At 42.9% G+C, this 17,576-nt stretch overlaps 1 protein-coding gene across 11 annotated transcripts in view; it reads left to right on the forward strand.

The window, feature by feature from the left end:
• Positions 1–16,568, forward strand: part of RNF115 (ring finger protein 115) — an 83,225-nt gene extending 66,657 nt beyond the window's left edge. For 10 of the 11 annotated variants that reach the window (XM_073997616.1, XM_073997605.1, XM_073997609.1 and 7 more), the window contains 5 exons: positions 9,782–9,853; positions 11,318–11,390; positions 12,330–12,423; positions 14,724–14,839; positions 15,848–16,568. In XM_073997616.1, coding sequence (XP_073853717.1) covers positions 9,782–9,853; positions 11,318–11,390; positions 12,330–12,423; positions 14,724–14,839; positions 15,848–15,979 — 487 coding nt within the window. In that variant the 3' untranslated portion in view covers positions 15,980–16,568. The remainder of the gene's footprint in view (positions 1–9,781; positions 9,854–11,317; positions 11,391–12,329; positions 12,424–14,723; positions 14,840–15,847) is intronic. The other variant, XR_012415898.1, reaches the window with a different exon arrangement.
• The last annotated feature ends 1,008 nt before the right edge of the window (positions 16,569–17,576 follow it).

Below are 17,576 nucleotides of genomic sequence, written 5' to 3' on the forward strand. Positions count from 1 at the left end.
CACATATTTTATAATATTTTTTATCTTAATAGATTGTATATATCTTTCAAGATACATTTGATTGGGGCCTATATTAGTCTGTTTTCACAAAACTGATAAAGACATACCTGAGACTGGGAAGAAAAAGAGGTTTATTTGGACTTAACAGTTTCACATGGCTGAGAAGGCCTCAGAATCATGGTGGGAGGCTAAAGGCACTTGTAACATGGCGGCAGCCTAACCATGTCATTCAGCCCCTGGCCCCTCCAAATCTCATGTCCTCACATTTCAAAACCAGTCATGCATTCTCAGCAGTCCCCCCAAGTCTTAATTCATTTAGGTATTAACCCAAAGTCCAAAGTCTCATCTGAGATAAGGCAAGTCCCTTCTGCCTGTGAGCCTATAAAATCAAAAGCAAGCTAGTTACTTCCTAGATACAGTGGAGGTACAGGTATTTGGTAAATACAGCCATTCCAAATGGGAGAAATTGGCTAAAATAAAGGGGTTACAGGCTCCATGCATGTCCGAAATCCAGCGGGGCAGTCAAATTTTGAAGCTCCAAAATAATCTTTGAGTCCAAGTCTCACATCCAGGTCATGCTGATGCAAAAGGTGGGTTCCCGTGGTCTTGGGCAGCTCTACCCCTGTGACTTTGTGGGATACAACCTCCCTCCTTGCTGCTTTTCACTGTCTGGTGTTGAGTGTCTATGGCTTTTCTAGGCTCATGGTGCAAGCTGTCGGTGGGTCTACCTTTCTGGGATCTGGAAGATGGTGGCCCTCTTCTCACAGCTCCACTATGCGGTTCCCTGGTAGGGACTCTGTGTGGGGGCTCCCACCCCACATTTTCCTTCCACACTGCCCTAGCAGAGGTTCTCCATGAGGGCCCCGCCCCTGCAGCAAACTTTTGCCTGGGCATCCAGGTGTTTCCATACATCTTCTGAAATCTAGGTGGAGGTTCCTAAACCTCAATTCTTGTCTTCAGTGCACTCGCAGGCTCAACACCACAGGGAAGCTGCCAAGCCTTTGGGCTTGCACCCTCTGAAGCCACAACCCAAGCTCTATGTTGGCCCCTTTCAGCCATGGCTGGAGCAACTGGGACACAGGGCACCAAGTCCCTAGGCTACATACAACACGGGGACCCTGGGCCCAGCCCATGAAACCACTTTTTCCTCCTGGGCCTCTGGGCCTGTGATGGGAGGGGCTGCCGTGAAGGTCTCTGACAGGGCCTGGAGACATTTTCCCTGTGGTCCTGGGTATTAACATTAGGCGCCTTGCTACTTATGCAGATTTCTGCAGCTGGCTTCAATTTCCCCTTAAAAAATGGGTTTTTCTTTTCTATCACATAGGGAGCAAATTTTCCAAATTTTTATGCTCTGCTTATCTTATAAAATTGGTTAACAGCACCCAAGTTACCTCTTGAATGCTTTGGTGCTAGAAATTTCTTCTGCCAGATATCCTAAATCATCTCTCTCAAGTTCAAAGTTCCACAAATCTGTAGGACAGGGACAAAATGCTTCTTCTTTGCTAAAACATACCAAGAGTCACCTTTGCTCCAGTTCCCAACAAGTTCCTTATCTCCATTCTGAGACCACCTCAGCCTGGACCTTATTGTCCACATCACTATTAGCATTTTGGGCAAAACCATTGAGCTCTAGGAAGTTCCAGACTTTCCCACATTTTCCTGTCTTCTTCTGAGCCCTTCAAACTGTTACAACTTCTGACTGTTATCCAGTTCCAAAGTCACTTCTACATTTTTGGGTATCTTTTAGCAATGCCCCACTCCTGGCACCAATTTACTATATTGGTCCTTTTTCACGCTGCTGATAAAGACATACCCAAGACTGGGAAGAAAAAGAGCTTTAATTGGACTTACAGTTCCACATGGCTGGGGAGGCCTCAGAATCATGGTGGGAGGCGAAAGGGACTTCTTACATGGTGGCGGCAAGAGAAATGAGGAAGAAGCAAAAGCAGAAACCCCTGATAAACCCATCAGATCTCATGAGACTTATTCACTATCATGAGAATAGCATGGGGAAGATCAGCCTCCATGATTCAATTACCTCCCCCTGGGTCCCTTCCCGCAGCATGTAGGAATTCTGGGAGATACAATTCAAGTTGAGATTTGGGTGGAGACACAGCCAAACCATATCAGAGCCCATCTAGGGGAGGTTTCTTAATTAATTAATTTTTTCCTGGGCTCAAGTGATCCTCCCATCTCAGCTTCCTAAGCATCTGGGACCACAGGTGTGCAGCACTAGGCCCAGCTAATTTTAAAATTTTTTCGTAGAGATGGGGTCTCCTTATGTTGTCCAGGCTGGTCTTGTATTCCCATCTTGACCTCCCAATGTGCTGGGATTACAGGTGTGAGCCAGTTTGCCTGGCCCCATAAGAGGTCTCTTAATTTATTCAACAGACATTGTGTATTACTATGTGCCAGATGTTGGGCATATAGTAGTCAATAAATAGTCAAGAATGACTGCCCTTATGGAGCTTAAGTGCTAATGGGGAGAGATAGACAATCAAAATAAACAGAATGTTAAGCAGTAGTAAGTGCTATGGTGGAAGAAAAGCAGGGATGGGAGATAGGGAATATGGTGGAAGTGAAGTTTCAAAAAGAGCATGGTCAGCAAATGTCTTATTGAGAAAGTATCTGAATAGACACCAAGGAAGTGTAGGGATGTACAAACAAGGAGAGACCAATGTAGGGCAGAGAAGGTGAGGGGAATGGTAGGAGAAGTTGATGGGAGTAGGAATGGGGAGGTGGGTATTAGATTATATGAAGCCTAGTTGGCAATTATAAGAACTTCTATTCCAGTGGAGAGTTAGGTGTCATTTATATCTTGAAATGATTGCTCTCACTGCTGTGCTGAAAATAAAATGGGGGGCTGCAAGGTGTGCGAGGCAAAGACACAGCAGAGAAACTATTTAAGAGGCTATTGCGTTCATATAAGCTAGAGATACCAGTGGTTTGGGTGAGAGTAGTGAAAAATGGTTTGGTTTCAGATGCAGTTTGGCAATATTCATGATAGGATTTACTGACAGATTGGATATGGGGTGTAACAGAAAGAAGAGTTATGACATCAAGGTTTTTGGCCTGAAAACAAGAAAAATGGAGCCACCATCTGCTGACATGGGGAACATTAGGAGGAGTAAGTTTGGAGGAAAATATTTAAGAGTTAATTCAGTTTGGGACATAATAAGTTTGAGGTGCTTATTACGCAAGTGGAAATGTTGAGTAGGCAGAGGTCTTGGCTGGAGATAAAATTTGGAAGTTGTGGCCTATATATGGTATTTAAAATTATAAAGCTGGATAAAATGGTCAAAGAAGTCAAGATAGGAGATAGTAGAGCTCAGAGAATGGAGGCCTGGGCCTTCCAAACTTAGAAGTTTGGAAGATAAGAATAAGCAAAGGAAACTCAGAAGAAACAGCCTGGGAAGTATGAGGAAAACCTAGAGAGAGTACAGCTCTGGCAACTATGTGAAGACTCTTACCTGGTTTTAGCATGTGACTTCCCTTCCAGACCCAGTGGGTTGATTTTTCTCTTCTGTAAGTTTCTGAAATTAAATGTATACACTATCTTTGTTCCCTCCACATCCTCCCAGACATTTAGCTTTAACAAGAAAAGATTTTTTTTTTAATAAACAAAATTCATTGTAAATACTCTATGAACTATTGTTCTCCGAGCAACAGCTCATATGCATTGGGGCCACCCTGAGCAGTCTCTGTTACTGCTGCAAAAATATGGGACTAACATCTGACTTCCAGAGAGTGAGCAGCCAAGAAAGAGGAATCATCAGCTCATCAGCTGCTGGTGAATTGTTCCTCATAATTCCAAGCATTCCTATAGGATTGACTTTTAACAGCTTCAAGAACTAGGCTGTCTCTCACACTTGATTATTACCATTTACTTATTGATCAGTTTAAGCATGTGATAATTTGCCCTTCTTGTCACTGGCAAATAGGTGGATATATATTAGTTACCTATTGCTGTGTAACACATTACTCCAGAATTTAACAGCTTATGACAGTATTTATTATCTCACAATTTTTGCGGGTCAGGAATTTGGGAGCAGTTTAGCTAGGTGGTTCTGGTGAAGGGCTTCATGAGGTTATTTATAATCAACATGTCAGCTGTGGCTGCAGTCATCCGAACACTTAACTAGACCTGGAAGATCCACTTCCAAGATGGCTCACTCACATGACTGTTGGCAGGAGGCCATAGTTCCTCACCATCTGGGCCTCTCCATAGGGCTCCTTGAATGTCCCTATTACTTGGCAGCTAGCTTCTCTTGGAGTTATTGATCCAAGAGAATGATAGAGGAAGAAGGAAAAAAACCCATAATGCCTTTTTATATCCTAATTTTGGAAGTCACACACTGTCATTTCTGCTGCATTTTGTCTGTAAGAGGTGAATCATTAAGTCTAGCCCACATTCAAGGAGAAGAGAATTAGCTCCACCTCTAAAGAATTCATGGATGTATTTTAAAATCACCAGTTTGCCCTCTAGCCACAAATTATTTACACTTCTTCCTCCCAAGAGCTATCAAAAAAAGTTTCCTTCTTCTGTAGCATCAACTTGAAATACAGGTAGCTGTCCTTTAACTAGGTCCAAGTGTGGGTGTGGCTTCTTGGGTATAGTTCCTCAGGTACAGTTCCTTTTGATATGAAGACCTGTAAACTAAAGAGACAAGTAATCTACCTATCACACACCCAACATGCAGTGATGTGGACAGGCAGTGATTCTGAACAGGTATAAAGATTTCCTGTTCCAAAAGGGAAAAATGGCAGCACAAAGAAATTGCTGGTTCATAGCAATTATAATAGTTGTCTAGACAAATGTCAGAAATTCCTTGACTAGGACTTCTGTTTCTGCCCAGGAGTTCTTCTCTGTGACTCTGGAGTCCACCTTGTTAGTCATCCTTTCTTTTCCATTAAAAGTAGTTCATATTTGTAGCTGCATAGCTTTCTTAGCATGCTTCTTGCTGGTAGAAATTTGAGGGCCCAGAGACCTGTTTTCATTTTGTACTATCTTTCCACCTTTCGGTTTAAGCTGTCAGTGTTTCTTTTTAAAACTTTGATATCCTGTGAATCTCACTGGGGTTCATGCAATTAGGCAAAAGCCACGTCCACCAATCTCTTCTAATTAGACTTTTTCCAACTTGGGTTTCTGCTGGGATTGCTGAGGGATACCACTTGTAGTGGGTAGAATTGTGTCCCCCAGAAAGCTGTATTCAAGTCCTAACCCTGATAAGGTCACTGTGAATATGACCTTATTTGGAAACAAGGTCTTTACAGATGTAGTCAAGTTATAAGAAGATCACACTGGATCAGGAAGGGCCTTAATCCAACGGTTGATAGTCTTATAAGGAGAGAAATTTGCTGGGTGCGGCGGCTTACTCCTGTAATCTCAGCACTTTGGAAGGCCGAGGTGGGAGGATCACCTGAGGTCAGGAGTTCGAGACCAGCCTGGCCAATGTGGTAAAACCCCATGTCTACTAAAAATACAAAAATTAGCCAGGCGTGGTGGCTCATGCCTGTAATCCCAGCTACTCAGGAGGCTGAGGCATGAGAATCGCTTAAACCTTGAGGCAGAGGTTGCAGTGAGCCAAGATCGCACCTACTGCACTACGGCCTGGGCGAGAGTGAGACTCTGCCTCAAAAAAAAAGAGGAAGCTAGAAATTTGGACATGAACACAGAAGACAAAGAGAAGAAAGCCGTGTGATGACAGTGGCAGAGACTGGGGGGACATAACGTCTACAAATCAAGGAATGGCAAAGATTGCTGCCAACCATCACCAGAAGCCGGGAAAGAGTCATGGAAATAATCTCCCTCAGAACTTTCTGAAAGAACTAACCCTACTGACACCCTCCAAATCAGTGAGCGAATAAATTCCTTTTGTTTTAAGCTACCCAGTTTGTGGTAGTTTGTTATAGCAGTAACACCCTTAAACTTCTTAGTCCAATTTTCTAACTGAGTGATTCTTTAGGTACTATTTTAGATCTTTCTGAGGTTGTGGTGGTTTTTTTTGTTTTTGTTTTTTTTTGAGGCAGAGTTGCACTCTGTCACCGAGACTGGAGTGCAGTGGTACAATCTCAGCCCACTGCAACGTCTAACTCCGGGTTCAAGTGATTCTCATGTTTCGGCCTCCCGAGTAGCTGGCATTAGAGGTGTGTGCCACCATGCCCAGCTAATTTTTGTATTTTTAGTAGAGACGGGTTTCTTCATGTTGGCCAGGCTGGTCTCAAATTCCTGGCCTCAAGTGATCCTCCTGCCTTGACCTCCCAAAGTGCTGGGATTGTAGGTGTGAACCACTGCGCCTGGCCCTTTCTGAGGTCTTAACAAAGAATTGTTATAGTCTGATCCTTGGCTTCATCTGAAATCAGTCTTTTGGCAGTGCCTTGGATTTAATCTTTGCTTGAAATCCATTTCTTAATTTTAGTGTCATTTACTAATCTGGAGATGCTGGGAATTCTCAGAATTATATAATTCTGTCCTTTTTGTTTAACTGTCTGTCCTTCCTTTAATTTATACCTCTTTTGCATTTTAAAGTAAGCAACAAGAAGCCAGGAGGTACTTTCAAAAGTGGAAATCTCTTTAGCTAGATTATCAACCAGTTTGTGGACCGCAACGTCTGCTTTCCATGTTATGGTAAGGCAACAGCTTTGCCAGTATATAACAAGGATGTTTTTCCCTCCAGTTTCTAATAAGATTTTTCTGCCTTTTCTTAATCTCACCTTTAACTTCCTCAAAGGCCATAGTGCTGCTTTTTTTTTTCAAGGCTCTTCAAACTTTACTGATGTTCTCCTCAAAGTCCTTTTAACTTCTGCCCCACTGCTGGGTTCCAAAGGTACTCTCACATTTTAGGTCTTTATTATGGTAGCACGTGTATCCAGGTATCAAAATCTGTATGTTACCTATTGCCGTATAACAAATTATCTCAGAGTTTAGTGGCTTAAAACAAACAGATATTTATTATCTCACAGATTCACTGGGTCAGGAACAGGTTCAGTTGGGAGTAGCGTTGCTGAGTGATGCTGGCCCAGGATTTCATGAGCTTACAGTCAAGATGTTGGCCACTGCTGCAGTATAGGGGTGACTAGGCTTTACACATATTCTGGCAGGTTTGTTCTGGCTGGTGGCAGGAGTGCTCAGTTCCTCATCACATGGACCTTTCTATAGGACTGCTTGATATGGCACTCTTCCAGAGCAAGTGATTGATCCAACAGAAGTACAAGGAGAAAGCACTATGCGCCCCGCCCACCACACCACCTTTTTTTCTTGAGGCAAAGTCTCACTCTGTCACCCATGCTGGAGTGCAATGGCATGATCTTGGCTCACTGCAACCTCCGCCTCCCGGGTTCAAGTGATTCTCCTGCCTCATCCTCCTGAGTAGCTGAGACTATAGGCATGTGCCGCCATGCCTCGCTAATTTTTGTATTTTTAGTAGAGATGGAGTCATGTTGGCCAGGCTGGTCTCGAACTCCTGGCCACAAGTGATCCATCCACCTCGAAGTGCTGGGATTACAGGCATGAGCCACCACACCTGGCCATTTCTCCTGCTTTGTTACCTTGTCTTGGAAGTCACAGGTGATCAGTTCTGCCATATTCTATTGTTAAGTGAGTCACTAAGTCAAGCCCACACTGAAGGGAAGATTATCAAATAATTTTTGGACATATTTTTAAAACAACACGAAGCATTCTTTGAAAAAGCCAGCGAATTCATAGAAGCAGAGAGTAGAATGGTAATTACCAGGAGCTGTGGGGCAGAGGGGGTGGATTAGAGAGATGTTGAAGGATATAAAATTTCAGTTAAAAGTTCAAGAGATGTGTTGTACAACATGGTGGCTGTAGTTAATAACAATGTTTTCAGCCAGGTGCAATGGCTCATGCCTATAATCCCAGCACTTTGGGAGGCCAAGGCAGGCAGATTACTTGACAGCCCGGCTAATATGGTGAAACCCCATCTCTACTAAAAATACAAGAATTAGCTGGGCATGTTGGTGCGCATCTGTAATCCCAGCTACTTGGGAGGCTGAAACACAAGAATTGCTTGAACCTGGGGGACAGAGTTTGCAGTGAGCCGAGATGGTGCCACTGTACTCCAGCCTGGGTGAGAGAGCAGGACTTCATCTCAAAAAAAACAAACAAAAAACAGTGTTTTGTACATTTGAAAATTGCTAAGAGAGTAGATTTTAAGTGTTATTGTTGTAAATAAGTTTGTGAGGTAATGCATATGTTGATAGTTTGATATAGTCATTCCACAATGCTTACATATTTCAAAATATGTTCTATACCATAATATATACAATTTTTGTCAGTTAAAAATAAATAATGAAAAATAATACAAAAAGGCAAGCAAACAAACGGAATAGTGCAGTTAGCTGCTGAACTGCTGTTGAACTTTAGTAGCAGGGAAAGTCTAATGTTGGCTACTGCCATTGTTACATTAATTGGCCTAATAAGTAAAGTGGGAACCAGGGACTTAAAATTGCATATCATTGCTGGGCGCAGTGGCTCACACCTGTAATCCCAACGGTTTGGGAGGCCGAGGTCAGGAGTTCAAGATCAGCTTTGTCAACATGGTAAAACCCCGTCTCTACTAAATCTACTAAATATACAAAAAATTAGACGGGTGTGGTGGCAGGTGCCTGTAATCCCAGCTGCTCGGGACGCTAAGGCAGGAGAATTGCCTGAACCCGGGAGGCAGAGGTTGCAGTGAGCTGAGATCACGTCATTGCACTCCACCCTGGGCGGCAGAGCGAGACTCTGTCTCAAAAAAGAAAAAAAAATTACACATCATCCAGAACACAGAAGATCTAGGGGAACAATTTCTTCAGGTTTTTCTTTTGCTGAGGCATCACTCCAGTATCTCTTTGGGTAACAAAGACTCATTCGTATAAAGAACTGTGTACCTGTGCCATCTTAAGTATTCAGAGTGACAAATGCTAAGCATGTGTGTGTTTATATGTGTTTGTGTTATAATCATCTAAAACAACCTTAAAATAGAATTATTGCTTGAACTTTTATTTTGAAGGACCCATTAAATGATATCTTATTCACAAACCCAATGTGTACAACATACAAAAATGGAACTACCCTTGTTAAAGGAAGGTGGGTCCAGAATTCCACTGGCTCGGCATCCCTTTTAACCCTTTCTTTTTTTTTTTTTTCTTTTTTTTTTTTTTTTTTTGAGACGGAGTCTGGCTCTGTCGCCCGGGCTGGAGTGCAGTGGCCGGATCTCAGCTCACTGCAAGCTCCGCCCCCCGGGTTTACGCCATTCTCCTGCCTCAGCCTCCCGAGTAGCTGGGACTACAGGCGCCCGCCGCCTCGCCCGGCTAGTTTTTTGTATTTTTTAGTAGAGACGGGGTTTCACCGTGTTCGCCAGGATGGTCTCGATCTCCTGACCTAGTGATCCGCCCGTCTTGGCCTCCCAAAGTACTGGGATTACAGGCGTGAGCCACCGCGCCCGGCCCTAACCCTTTCTTATGTTGGTGGAACATAGTTCCTTGTTGGTGGAACAAGGAACATAGTTTGAAAAACTATACCATACCATCAGATCCCTTTCCAGCTTAATTCACAAAAATCTATTAATCTATAAGATAGCAGAGTTCAGGAAGATAGCCATAATAGCAAAATAGCACACCGCCGTGTGGCAGGCTGGTTTCTGATGCTGTCTCTTGTGTAATAGCCAATAAAAAACTATTTTGGTTTAGGGAAGTAGTTGGTAATTAGGCAGCCATGGATATCTGTAGAGTACTTTCATTAGTCTGTTGTCTTACCTAATTTTTTCTTCTCTAACAGAATACTACAACACATCTTTGCAGGATTCTTTGCAAATTCTGCCATTCCTGGATCTCCACACCCTTTTTCCTGGTAAGTAACTAATTGCTTTCTATCTTACTCTATTGGAGTGACATCATTTTAGGTGCTGTCATTTCTGTGCAGTAGAGAAAAAGAGCTGCATAGGCCAGGCGTGGTGGCTCACGCCCATAATCGCATTCCAGCACTTTGGGAGGCCGAGGCTGGTGGATCACGAGGTCAGGAGATCGAGACCATCCTGGCTAACATGATGAAACCCCATCTCTACCAAAAATACCAAAAATTAGCCAGGCGTGGTGGCACGCGCCTGTAGTCCCAGTTACTTGGAGGCTGAGGCAGGAGAATCACTTGAACCCGGGAGACAGAGGTTGCAGTGAGCCGAGATCGCGCCACTGTACTCCAACCTGGGCAACAGAACGAGACTCCATCTCAAAAAACAAAACAAAAAAACTGCATAGGTGAGTATGTAGATGTAACTGGAGGCTGCTAGACTGCCATTATCTGCTAAGCCCAAACTTAATCAGAACTTTTATTTTTTTATTATTCAGGCTCAGGAAGGCTGTCCTGGTCCCCCAGAATGTTTGGTTGCTAGAAATGTCTTGATCCCTTTTATATTCAGATCTGAGAGTTGTGTTGAGGTAGGGAATGAGATGGTCCCTGCCAGGCTTGGTATCTGATTTGTGGGTTCCCCAGTAGACTACACAGGAATATTTTACTCCTTAAGAATTTCTGAAGTTGAAAACATTATGCTGAACTTTATTTTTTTCAAAGTAAGAGGATTTGTCGGAAGAAACAATAGGCTGTATTCAGTATCAGAGTGACACTTACGTATGATAGGGATTAAAGATGGAATTTCTTCTTGTCAGAGAAATTATTTGCCGCTTCTGACTGTGGCCCAGAAGGTTTCTTTGCTCAAAGGAACCTCAGTCCTTTTAGGACCTCTGTCATCCACTAGTCTGGACCTCTGCTGGTAGTGTACCAGCAGCTCTGCGGAGGGGGGAGAAAAAGGTGTTGCCAAGTCCCTTTTGTAATTGCTCTAAGTTGTGATTCAGAGAGACTGCTATGGCTGCTTCTCTACTTGAAAGCTCCTCATTGTCCAGAACTGTGGGCAGCCTCTTATAATGAGGGATGTTTGCTGTAGATTTTGACCAGTCATGAAGGGAAAACTCTCCTTAAAAAGCAGCTCCATCTGTGTTTAATATAAGTGGGCACAGAAAAGACAAATTTTTGAAACCAGCAGGCAATGAGTCACTCTTTTTGTTCTGGCATGTCATGTGGTACTTTAGGTAGCTTCACATTTTATGTTCTAGTTAAGTAAAATTCCTAGAGAATGAGATACTATCTCTGGATAGTTTGTTTGATCTTGAAAATATACAGAATTCTTTGCCTCTTGATCCTGGAGGACTAGTGACTTTCCAGCTCTGAGAGAGAACAGGATCCCTCTGCCACTTTTTTTCTGTGGTGTAAGGCAGAGCCTGGTCACTCCATCTAATGCTGTCTGTCTCATCTCATGTATAGGAGCGGGATGCTGCACTCCAACCCTGGGGACTATGCCTGGGGTCAGACAGGGCTTGATGCCATTGTAACCCAGGTGAGGAGCTGCCTTTTGAGGGTGTCTGTTCAGTGTGTCTCATGGTTCCATAGGCTTCCTGCTTTCCTTCTGCTACTTTCTGAAATGGCAGTCATTCTGCTTTCTCTAATATTTTGAGTTTTGGGGTTTCCATTTTACTAAAGGGATGAATGATTTATGGGGTTAGCTCAGCATCCATGCACTTCCTAGGTCCGAGGGAATTTCTAGAAGATGGTTTCATCTCCATAGGAAGAAAAGACTTCTATAAAAAATAGTATTTTGTATTTTTGGTCTTTCTTGTTCAGTCCTATAAGGATTCTGTTGACAAGTATTTCACAAAAAAAGGAGGATTTCCTCACATGTCGAAGCAGGGATTTCTGCTAGATGGAGCAAAGTAGGGGAAGGAAGCAGAGAAAAAGGTATTCCCATGCCATGTATAATTGCTTCCACTTGTTTATGTTCATTTTAATTTGATTGGTTTTTCATTTCCCTTGTGGATTTCTGAGACTAGAAAGCATGTCCTTTATATTCAGTCTTCTTATAGGCGGTAATTTACCTATTTCTTGGCTTACATTATGCTACTTTTCATACTCTCGCTTTTTTCTTATTCCAGCAGAATGAAGCTTTTGGACCAGTTACATATTAACTTTTTATTAAGCTGTAGTTTTATTCATGACATCACAACCCTTTTGCTGCCCCTGAAGTTGCTTTATGCCCAGAGGTGGGCCTTGCAATCATGGGTTTGTCTGTAGGCTTATGCAATGTCACTCTGAAATTGTAAAGCAATTATGAGTGTTCTGGCAGCAGGAAAGGGGAAACCCAAGTCTCTCAGAGCCTAGCAGAAGTAAGGGTAACTAACATACCTAATGTCTGTGCTGTTGGTTCTCAGCTGGAGCAGCTCCCTCTCCAGGTGTATTGAGATGTCTGCCACTTCATCTTTTTCTTTCTCTTTTTTTGTAGCTTTTAGGACAACTGGAAAACACAGGCCCTCCACCAGCTGACAAGGAAAAGATCACATCTCTTCCAACAGTGACAGTAACTCAGGAACAAGTTGGTAGGTTCATTTTTATACTTACTCTGTCATCTTCTGATCTCTGTTCAAAATCCCAGTATCTTCTGACAAGTGAAAAGTTTAAAAAACGAACAAAATAAAAAGACAAAAAAGATAAATAAGAAAAAAAATCCCAATACCTTCCTATATTAAGGACCTTTAAGTGAAGCTATGGCCCTCTAAAATTCCTACCTGGGTGCCAAATCTGGAAAGTTCCTACCCCTTTATTAGGTTAGTCAGTAGGTATTTCCTAAGCAATTATGTCTCTTTTTTAGGTGCCATTGGGAATAAAGAGGTACAAAGATAGATAAGACTTGACTCTGATAAGTTGAAGAAAAACTCATCAAATGATTAAAAACTGTGTTGGACACATGATACTGACATTGGGGAAAGGAGAAGAGAAAAAAATAGGAGACTGGGAATTTGTTTCAGATCTACTTTGTGTCAGGTACAGTTAGGTATATTAGTCATAGATATTACTTTATTTGTAAGCACTGGAGGAATTTAGTGACAAGGGACAACATTCTGGACTGGGAGTTTCTGTTCCCATCAGTTTGGGTTTAGAGTTAGAGATTTCAAAGACAAGGTGGGCCATCTTAGGTCATTCTATTTAAGGAAAAGTATGCACTAATATACGTGGTGTGTGAGTCAGGTAAAGTGGTCTTTAGGGAAGATTAGTCTAGGGGCAGTGTGTAGCACATTGGAAGCGAGATAGCAGAAACAGGGATTTTAGAGTCTGTCGCAGCAGTCCAGGTGAGGTTCAGGTGATGGTGACAATACTAACAGAAAGGAAAGGGTAGATTCAGAAGATCATTTTGGAGAGAGGCTTTCCTCACTGATTGCGTAATGGGATGAAGGAGGGGAAAGTCAAAGATAATTCTGAGATTTCACAGCTTTGTAACTGTAAACATGGTGCTGACATCTTAAGGGCTGGGGAAATAGTGAATGGGCCCTGGTTTGGGTAAGGAGATGAGGTGATGTTTTACATTTTTAATTCGTTGATTTTTGAGGTGCCAGCTGAGAATCCAAGTGAAGAGGAGCTGGGGATTGCTATGGAGCTGGTTTGAGGGAAAATTAAGTTGTAGCAAAGTATAGGATATATTTGGAGGGTTAAGATCATGGAATCTGGGATACTAGCTGGGAGGCTGTTGCAGCAGACTAGGCATGAGAAGTAAAATAATTAAGGCTAAGGTGGTAAGAATGGAGAGTAAGGAGTAAATCGGTTAAGTAGTAGTATTGCCCCAAATGCCTTATCTGCTGTTGGTTCATGGAGCATATCCCAGCCACTAGGCATGTAGACTAGCTGACAGTATTAGCCAAATTTGGGAAACTCAAAACTTGCTGCTTGGAATTCCCAATATAGTTGGTGACTAATGCTTCTCAGAGAAGAGGGTTTTCTGTCTCTTGATTTGGTGACCTGAGCTAGACTTCAACTTTGCAGTTCTGTAGCACCACTTCTGGTATAGCTTTTCTGGTATAGCTTCTGGTATTTTTTTTTCTTTTCTGGTATAGCTTTTATTAACAATTTTTTTTTTTTTTTTTGAGACAGAGTTGCTCTATTGTCCAGGCTGGAGTGCGGTGGCGCGAATTGGCTCACTGCAACCTCCGCCTCCCGGGTTCAAGCAATTCTCTGCCTCAGCCTCCCAAGTAGCTGGGATTACAGGTGCCCACCATCACACCCAGCTAATCTTTGTATTTTTAGTAGAGACAGGGTTTTTACCATCTTGGCCAGGCTGGTCTTGAACTTCTGACCTCGTGATCCACCCGCCTTCGCCCTCATTAACAATTTTTACAGAGGACTTTAGGGCAGCCACACTGAAATAGAGTGCTTTATCCCATGCTGAAAAGAGCATGGTGAAAGTGGCAAGTGGCTTGAGACACTGAACTGCCAAGGTTGCTGAGATGAATCCCTTGGCTATGGTGGACAGATTGACAGTGGAAACTGACTGCCAGAGGGCTGTCACACATTTGGGAAGAAGTTTTTCCGTTTTACTGAACAGATCATCTAAGCCCCGGTTTATTTCTTCCAACTCTTTACATCAAAAAATAGGCCTTGTATAATTCCTACGTAGGCCTTTTTGGAGTAGGCCCCATTCGTCATTCCTCCTTTTCGTGTCTCCGTCTACTACACCTTTGCCCTCGTTTTGAAATAAATTCATGCCTCTTAGCTGCCTGCTACTTGGGTGTACATTTTCTTTTGTCTCATGTCTTTATGCATTCATAGGGTTGGTAGAGACATTGGGTTAGTTTTTTCTTCCTTCCTTTTGCTTGTTTACTTTAAAAGGCATTACCTTCTTCAACAGATATGGGTTTAGAGTGTCCAGTATGCAAAGAAGATTACACAGTTGAAGAGGAAGTCCGGCAGTTACCTTGCAATCACTTCTTTCACAGCAGTTGTATTGTGCCATGGCTGGAACTGGTGAGTACAGCAAGTCATGGCTTCTTGGGGGGATGATTCAGAGTAAAGATATAGTTAACAGTTCCTCGAGATCCAAGTAGATCAGATTTTATCCCATAAATCCCTGGCTAACTCTGGTACTGTTATTTGTTTGGAACTTTTCTGACCAAGGGTTGCAAACTATGTTCTACAGGTCATTGTTTCCTGCCACCTGTTACTGTAAATAACATTTTATTGGAACACAGCTATGTTCATTTGTTTATAGATTGTGGCAACTTTTGTGCTACATCAGCAGAGTTGATTAGTCGTAACAGCTGTAGTGTGGCCTGCAAAGCCTAAAATATTTATTTTCTGTCCCTTTATGTATTTATTTTGAGATAGAGTCTCACTCTGTCACTCAGACTGGAGTGCAGTGGCATGATCTCAACTCACTGAAACCTCCACCTCCTGGGTTCAAGTGATTCTTGTGCCTCAGTCTCTCAGAGTAGCTAGGATTACAGGCATGCACCACCATGCCCAGCCAATTTTTGTGTTTTTAGTAGAGACAGGGTTTCGCCATGTTGGCCAGGCTGATCTCAAACTCCTGACCTCAAGTGATCCTCCTGCCTTGGCCTCCCAAAGTATTGGGATCACAGGTGTGAGCCAGTGCACCCGGCCAATTTTCCTGTCCCTTTAAACAAAAAGTTTGCTGACCTCTGCTCTAGACCATATGGGAAGTAATGGGCAGTTACCCTCTTGTCATAGATTACTCACTGTTTCTGGTTAGTTCTGTTTGGTGGTATGTGTTAGCTGTTATTAACTTGCTGGCCTAGAATTGTGCCTGTCAGTTCTGCTTAAAGTTCTGTTTGGGAGATACCCTGGTATCACACCTTAGAGGCCAGTGCATGCTGTATGAGGATGCATTCCCTATTGTTTTTCTATTCCAAGTCATAATTTTTGATGTGACAATTCTCAGGGTTATTTAAGTGTGCAGTACTCCCAGCTTCTCAGGCCAGGATCTTCACATAGACTAATATTTTTCTGTTTCAGCATGACACATGTCCTGTATGTAGGAAGAGCTTAAATGGTGAGGACTCTACTCGGCAAAGCCAGAGCTCTGAGGCCTCTGCAAGCAACAGATTTAGCAATGACAGTCAGTTACATGACCGATGGACTTTCTGAAGCTAAAGACCACACCTGAATCTGGGCTGTGGTAATCATCTTACCATAGCTGTACATTGTATCAAAACAAAAAATTAGTAGATGGATTTAGGAATCATGTAAGAAACTCAACACATAATATTAATGCAATGAATGTTTTTCTTCTCTAAATTTAAAGTTAGTATCTACAGATGGAATTGTGTCTACAACCAAATGCCTCTTATCCCTGAATTCAGAGTGATAATTTTATAAGTGTGAAACTTAATTATGTAGGGCTCCTCCCACCTGAATAGAATTAATTCCTGAAAGTCTAGTTAGGGTCCTGCTATCTGTCATGTTGCCTTGTAACGGGTGTTTCCACCTCCTTCTCCAACCTCTACCCTACCATTAGTGTATTTTACTATAAAAACAGTGGAACCACAGCCCTAAAGTCCTGCTGATATAAAGTCCTTTTGTCTTAATTGTATTAAAAAAAAAAAAAAAAAAAACTACTCTTGCTCACATTAGCTATGAGGCGAGGTCAAATTCAGGAATCTAAGACTAATGATTTCGTTTTGTCTTGAACCCCAGAGAGCAAATCAAAGAAAAATTACAGCAAGAAGAGAAAAGTGGTTCATCATTGTGTGCTTTGGTTTTCTTAATTTTTGTTTGTTTGTTTTTTTGAAACAGAGTCTTGCTCTGTTGCCTAGGCTGGAATGCAGTGGCGCGATCTCAGCCCACTGCAACCTCTGCCTCCCGAGCTCAAGCGATTCTCCTGCCCCAGCCTCCCGAGTAGCTGGGACTACAGGCGCTTGTCACCATGCTCAGCTAATTTTTTGTATTTTTAGTAGAGATTGGGGTTTCACCATGTTAGCCAAGATGGTCTTAATCTCCTGACCTTGTGCTCTGCCCACCTCAGCCTCCCAAAGTGCTGGCATTACAGGCGTGAGCCACTGCGCCTGGCGTCTTACTTTAATTTTTAAAGACTACTTCAGTTGATGTAGTTTCCCCAGAAACCTACATAACATATATTGGGAGCCTTATGTTGGTAGGAATCTAATTCCCATTCCTTTTTGGGAATGAGTTGGGCAGCATACAGGCACAGAAAGACAGATGTTTGAGATCTTTGCCTCTGAGATTTTAAAAAATGATTCCTGCCAGGTGCGGTGGCTCACGCCTGTAATCTCAGCACTTTGGGAGGCCGAGGCAGGAGGATCACAAGGTCAAGAGATCGAGACCAGCCTGACCAACATGGAGAAACCCTGTCTCTACTAAAAATACAAAATTAGCTGGCCGTGGTGACGCATGCCTGTAGTCCCAGCTACTCGGGAGGCTGAGGCAGGCCAATCACTTGAACCCGGGAGGCGGAGGTTGCAGTGAGCTAGGATCACACCATCGCACTGCAGTCGGGGCAGCAAGAATGAAACTCCCATCTCAAAAAAAAAAAAAAAAAAAATCCCCAACTCACTGATTTTTTTTTTTTTTTCTGTCACCTAGGCTGGAGCACAGTGGCACAATCTCAGCTCACCACAGCCTCGACCTCCCAGGCTCTAGTGATCCTCCCACCTCAGCCTCCCAAGTAGCTGGGACTACAGGCATGTTGCCACCATGCCTGGGTACCATGCCTGGGTAATTTTTA

This window comes from Macaca fascicularis, chromosome 1 (genome assembly GCF_037993035.2).
Source record: "Macaca fascicularis isolate 582-1 chromosome 1, T2T-MFA8v1.1".
NCBI classification, from domain to species: domain Eukaryota; kingdom Metazoa; phylum Chordata; class Mammalia; order Primates; family Cercopithecidae; genus Macaca; species Macaca fascicularis.